The sequence below is a fragment of the Grammomys surdaster genome, unplaced genomic scaffold (assembly GCF_004785775.1).
Source record: "Grammomys surdaster isolate TR1022 unplaced genomic scaffold, NIH_TR_1.0 203, whole genome shotgun sequence".
NCBI classification, from domain to species: domain Eukaryota; kingdom Metazoa; phylum Chordata; class Mammalia; order Rodentia; family Muridae; genus Grammomys; species Grammomys surdaster.
Window position 1 is genome coordinate 2960376 of NW_021604648.1, and position 6923 is coordinate 2967298.

The 6923-nt window shown below is 41.4% G+C and overlaps 1 protein-coding gene across 12 annotated transcripts in view; it reads left to right on the top strand.

The window, feature by feature from the left end:
- Nucleotides 1–2773, top strand: part of Emsy (EMSY transcriptional repressor, BRCA2 interacting) — a 71217-nt gene extending 68444 nt beyond the window's left edge. For all 12 annotated transcript variants that reach the window (XM_028770621.1, XM_028770624.1, XM_028770623.1 and 9 more), the window contains one exon: nt 874–2773. In XM_028770621.1, coding sequence (XP_028626454.1) covers nt 874–1068 — 195 coding nt within the window. In that variant the 3' untranslated portion in view covers nt 1069–2773. The remainder of the gene's footprint in view (nt 1–873) is intronic.
- Nucleotides 2774–6923: the final 4150 nt, after the last annotated feature.

Consider the following 6923-nt stretch of genomic DNA (forward strand, 5'->3'; position numbering starts at 1 on the left):
AGCTACATAGTCTGTTCATGAGGGCCAGCTTGGGATACATGAGACCCTGTCTCTGCCACACCCCCTCCACAAACAATGTTATGATGAAAAAAAGAATCTGGTAGTCTTAGCAAGAATCATAAGTCTTAGCAAGAGGCCCTAAGAGTCACCTAGGAATATTTTTTAGTTGCTTAAATGGCAGACTTTTGGCATTTTCTTATATTGAAAACTTTCACCATTGTTATAAAGGTGATTGCGCTATGACTAAACAAATCATTTCCTCTTTGAACCACCAAAGAGGCTTAAAATACATTGTCACCAACCAATCACTTATCCTAAAGATGAAGAACAAGAATATAGTACAATTCAGGCTGGGTGTGAAGGTGCATATTCCCAGCAGTGGCAGGTGGATCTCTGAGTTCAAGGCCAGCCTGTTCTACAGATGGAGTGACAGACAGCCAAGGTTGTCTCAAACCAAACCAAACCAAACCAAACCAAACCAAACCAAACCAAACCAAACCAAACCAAACCAAACGGGAAAAAAGCCTGCCTTCTGAATTTGTCCTTCTTTGTTAGAAGAGGCCTAAGGGAATAGAAAGACACAGTTTGAGTTGTGTGGGACTAGAGGTTGGATCCAGCATTAACCCTGACAGCTGTGTGACCTTGAGGACATTTTGTACCTCTTATTTCCTCACTTGTTGCATGGTAGTGATAGTTTCCACCCAACATTATCGTGGATGCAGTAGACTGGCATGGGAGATGTAGCACAGTGCTTGTCATAGAGGTTGTCCAGTACATGCCAGCTTTCTGTTTTCTGTGCTTGGGGTGGGGAGGGATAGATTCTCCTGTTACCTCTTCCACTGTAAACATTCTCTTGTGCATTTTCTCTTCCAGGCCATTCCCCAGTATGCTATTCCTTGTCACTCCAGCTCCAACGTGGTGGTGGAGCCCAGTGGGCTTCTTGAGTTGAACAACTTCACCAGTCAGCAGCTAGATGACGACGAGACAGCCATGGAGCAGGATGTAGACAGCAGCACAGAGGATGGGACTGAGCCCAGCCCCTCTCAGAGCGCTGTAGAACGGTCCTAGTGTGCAGACCCTGGAGTGCACTTTAGAGCCTGCTTGGTTACCAAGTGTCCAGGGAAACTTACAATTTGTTATAGTGAAAAAAAAGCACTTTGTTCATACTTAGGCTGGGACCTAGAAACACAGTGTTTCAATGAGATGTTGCTGCAGGAGCAGCATTTTAACAAGATTCAACTCACAGAGGGATGTACTTTAAAAAAAAATAGAAAGAAAAAGAAAAAAAAAATAGCAAAGGAAACCATGCACCCCGTAGAGCCTGGCACCTTGTTGGTGCTAGGGAGTGGGAAGAGACTTTCCTGTGAGTGGTGCTTGGCTGCTTTCCACTGAGCAGATGCCGTTGAAAAAGGAAAAGAAAGGAGACTCTGAAGAGTTTGTATTTTTGAAATGATGTACCTGAACAGTTTTTTTAAAATCGTGTTTGTTTTTGCAAATCCCTGGAAATGTTGATTTGGCTAACATTTTACATTTGCTCAGTTCATGATTAGTTTATGAATACCTAGGAAAGTTCTGGCATTAAAGAGTCCTTGCTGGAGGGTAAACATCAGCTTGCTGACCGGGAAGTGTTTGGGGTGGCTTGTACATGTGTTCCTTGGTTGTATACTAATTTATTGTGGTATTCCACACTTGTCTATTTATTTAATGTAAATGTTTTCAAGCAGGCCAAATCCCTTCTCCTACATGTCCTGGGAAGCTGGATCCGCCTTCCCCCACCCCCATCCCCACCCCCTAAGAAGATGGATTAGAGAAGGTTTGGTCAGGAAGCAAGAAAAGACATTTCTAAGCCCAAAGGAAATGTTCAGTCGTGTTAATGAGAATGAACGCTTCGCTCATTTGATGCTTTCTCGACACCGAAGTTGCACATCCATGTTGGACTGAGACTTTGAAAACAACCTTTAGTTACTTTGGTTTAAATCCTTTGAAATGTATGAAAATGTTCACTTACAGTTCTAAATGTAATGTTTGTAAGTTTTTACTTTTTTAGGGTACAGTTTGTCTACTTACTGGTTTGGTCTTGTGATTGCTGTCTATCACAAGTAGAATGAAGGGATGGGAGGGTAAGAATTTTGACAAGTGGCAAAGGAAACTATACTTTTCATTTTTAAAGAGTGTAAATAGAAAAGTTTTTAACGGTTTTATATGAATTTCACTATAAATAAGCATTTTAAGACTGACAAATGTTGAACTGTATATACATTTATCAGCATAACTGCCCAATTTTTGGTGCTGAAGTACTGTAAGTAGAATTTATCAGTAGCATCCTAATTCTGCGTCTATACCTGGGGAGAAGAAGTTGTGATGCTGTGATTGATAAACCCACACTTGAGACACTGAAAGTCTCAGCAGGAGGGGAGCATCCCTGAGACCTCGGTGAAAGTTACCCACCCATAGATGGAGCTGTTGGATAGCATTTGATTGTACAAATGTGTTTCAACCACTTTGTGACTGTTCCTAGCTAAGGGAAAATTTAACTTCTCTTGGGTCATAGATATCTTTAAGAATCTGATTAAACTTAATGAACTCTCTCACCAAAAAAATACACATGCCAGTACACATGTTAGGATTTTGCATACAATTTTAGGGACTTATGAGCTCCCAAGACCATCCATGTATTCCAGGTTAAGCCTTCTGTTATAGTCAATCTATTACTTACAGGTGTAAGTTTTTATTAAATAAAATATCTTTTGAATACACATGGATCAGGAAATAAGAACAAGCTTGAATAAGTTATGTTCCATCTCTACTATCAGCATGGCATGCCCGTGTCTCTGAGAATTTAGCTTTACTGTGCTCCAGCAGCTGAAATGACAAAAGAGTCTACGTTAGTCTGCATTTAAACAATCATATGTGCATAGATATACACATACATGAATCATCAAGTAAGATTTATTTTTTTTCCTTTGGTTCTAATGTCGATTAGAGCATGATTTTATGAGCAAATAATATTTGTTCCTCTTTTATGTGCCAGGTAAGGCTCTAGCCACCAAGGATATACAGTGAAAACATGGAAAATCCTACCCAGATGGAGCTTCCTGCTGGTGAAGGAAGGGGGAACAACAGTTCTGGGGTTCTTCCTCTTTTCTTAATCAACACATATTCAGTGTATGTAGTGGTTTTGTCTGTGTGTGGAGGACAGAGATCAATCCTGGAGTTGTTGCCTAGAAGCCATCTTCCTTATTCCTAGGTTGTTTTTTAAGTTACGTATTTATGTATTTTTGTCTATATATGTGTATTCATTATGTCTGTATACATTTGGAGGCTAGAGGACAACTTACAGGAGTTGGCTCTTTTACCATCCGGGTCATGGGAATTTGACTCAGATATCAGGGCTGGCAGCAGGCGGCTTTACCCGCTGAGCCATCTTTCTGGTCCCCACCTTGTTTTTTGCAACAGGGATCTGGAGCTTGCTGACTAGTATAGACTTGCTGCCTGGATAGATTTGCTGCCTAGCAAGTTCCAGGAGCTGCCTGTGTGTCCACTTCCCCAGTGCTGGGGTTATAAGCACAGTCATGGCCTGGCTTTTCATGTGAGTGCTGGATTTTGTGTTTGTGTGGCAAGCACTGTACTGACCTATCTCCCCAGTCCCAGCAGTGGGTTTCTTAGACATTTTTGTGTAAGCTTGTGATGTTCTTTGACCATATTCCCCAGGTTCCCCTCAACCCTTATTTTACATGTGTGAGTGTTTGGCCTATACATGTCTGGTGCATAATACACATTCAGTGCCCATATATGTCTGGTGCACCATACATTCAGTGCCCATGGATTCCCTGGGACTGGAGTTACAGACAATGTGAGATACCATGTGACTGAGTTCTGGGAATTGAAGCCAGGCCCTGTTAGGACAGATGCCATGGCTCTAGATAACTCTTAACTACTGAGCCATCTCTTTAGTCCCTTTCTTAAGTGGATTGACAATGACAGTGAGAACATGTCTGGGTCCATCCCTAGACATGTTTTTGTTGAAGTTGATAGCATTATTTCTTTATGTTTAAGTCCAAAAATTAAAAGTAATTGTAAGCTATCTCTGAAGAATATTTAGAGATAATAATGTACTTCTACAAAGCCATTAGAGTTCTGTCAATCATTGAAGGTTTGGTTTTGAGTTGGCGATGTAGCTCAGTTAGTAAAATACTTGTCTAGAATGCACAGAGTTCTGAGTTTGATCCTTAGCACCACAGAAAAACCAGGCAAGGTGGCGGATGCTTATAATTCCAGTTCTTGGGAGGTAGAGGCAAAAGAATGAGAAGTCACACTCATTCTCTACCACATAATGCATTTGCCCTCAAATGTATTATCTCAAAAGAGATTTGGTTTAAAGTAAACTAATAAATACCTACTATTGCAGGTGTACCTTATGGTGAAGTTTAAAGACTCTTTATTTTTTATTTATTGTTTTTGAGATACATGTCACTATATAGCTTTGGCTGACCTAGAAATCACTGTGTAGACCAGGCTGGCCTTGAACTCACAGATATCCAGTTTTACTGAGTACTTGGGCCATGTACTTAGACACGTAATGTGTTTGGCTCTATGGTTTCTAGGATTTTTATCAAATAGGGCACCCATTACCAAAATCAATTTTAGAACATTTTCATCAGTCAGTAAAAGAAAGTCCCTCAGACAGCATCACCATAGACATTTCTCTAGCCCTAGGACACCATTTATTTTTCTGTCCCTATGGACTTCCTGCTTTGGGTACCTCCTATGAATGGAATACAGTAAATGGTCTTTTGTGATGGCTTCCACTTGGTGTCATATCTCAAGTCTCATCCATGTTGGAGCAAGTATCAGTGCTTCCTTCCTTATGGCTGTTCCTACACATGGCTGCATCGCTTTAAAAGTCATCAGCTGATGCACATGTGCTGTTTTACTTCTTGGCTACTATGAGCCTATGCTGCTGCAAACTCTTGTGCACAAATTATGCTTAGGTTTCAGTTCTGAGTAACTACCTACCTTTGACCTTTTAAGGAACTGCCAAGATTGTTTACCACAGAGACCAGGTGCTTTGCATTCAGTTTAGCTATGCATGAGGGCTTCTTGTCAACACTTGGTATTGGCTCTTCTAATGCTGCCTCCCTAGTATCTGTAGTGGCACCTCATTGTGGTTATGACACATTTCCGATAGCTAGTGACGAGCATTTTTTTATGAGCATCTTGGTCATTGGTTTGTCTTTGGAGAAGTATCTCTTAGGTCCCTTCAGTGGTTTTATAACTTCAATTGGGAATGTGTGAAGTGTCACAAGTATTGCTACCATTAGAAGAAACTTCTTCTTCGCTTCATCATTAAATTTTTTTTGACTCGGCTCTAGTTCTTCCACTCTGATGCAGCATTGCTTGATGTTCTTAAACTGCATAGTCTTAGAATTGAAAGCTTGCTCTTTAAATACATTGCTTTCTAAGGTGCCCACAGTAGGCTGCTTGGGTGGAGGGGAGCAAGAAACATAGTGAGTACAAAGAAAACAGGGCTGCATTTAAACTGTTGGCTCTTCTGGTTACTGCTTTTGTGAACTTGGGTCAGTCACATTGTCTCTCCATTTCCATAACAGAAAGTCTGACCTTGGGACTCTTAAAGGCTGGACCAACAGTAATATAAAATGCCAGGCAAGGAGTTAGGTGTTTTGAGTAGTTATGTGTTTTGAGTAGTCATGCCATTCCATTAGTCAATAAGGGCTTGAGAAGTTAAAGTTAAAAAGGCTCATATTGAATGCAAATGGAATTGCCCTGATTCTCCAGTAAGGCATGTTTGTACCACCTAAGAGGACCAGCCTTTGGGAGGGCAGAGGAACCTTGTAACCTTCAGCAGCCTTAGGCAGCTTCCCACAGAGGTACTTGATTCACTGGTTTTTGTTGGTTTGTTTATTTTGTTTTTTTTAAGATTTATTTATTTATTTCATGTTTTTGAGTACACTGTGCTTCAGACACTAGAAGAGGACATCAGGTCCCCATTACAGATGGTGGTGAGCCACCATGTGGTTGCTGGGAATTGAACTCAGGACCTCTGGAAGAGCAGTCATCAATGCTCTTAACCACTGAGCCATTTCTCCAGCCCATGATTTGTTTGTTTTTTAATGTTTTACAAATCTGTGAGAGGAGATATATGCAAGACCTTTCCCAGAAAGGCTAGTAAGAAGTTGGCTGCCTCTGCTTTGTTGGTTTGCAAGCTTCTGTGTTGAACTGTACATTGAAAAGGAAAAGGAAAAAACAAAAAACAAAACAGGCACAGATTTGGGACTCATGGGGAAGCTCACTCTGTCTTCTATGCTTACAAGTGGATGGTTTTTCTTTCAGGCAGGCGAGCCTGGGCTTGAGCCCTAATATGCCACTTTAAATTAAGCTCCAAAAGAAAGAACACTGTAGAGGTTGGAGTTCTTGCCCTGTATTACCTGAATCATTCAAGAAGACTTTGTTATATACACAAGTTGTCACCCAGTTGCCATGGTTCTTTGTAGGGTCCTCCATTTTCTTCCATGCATCCTTGGAGATGTCAAGCTTGGAAGCATCAGTTGAGGGTGGGGGTGCTGCAGACTTAGGGAGTTTTAGGCTAGTAAAGGATACGTGAGAATCAAAGAACTGCAGATTAGTGCAGTAAGTGGTAAGACTGACAATGGAGAACTACTGAGTACCTGTAAGTGGGGCTGCTGCAGAAGCTGTCCTGCAGAAACGTGCACTTCAGTCTAAAGGAAAAGTAAGGAGTTAAGCAAAGAGGAAGAGCTATCTAGGGACCACCAAACCCAAAGACGATGTGGTGAGAGGAGAAAGTGGGGGTGGGATTGTGTTGATGGCAAAGTCTCTGTGTGTGTGTGTGTGTGTGTGTGTGTATGTGTGTGTGTGTGTGTGAGAGAGAGAGAGAGAGGGAGGGA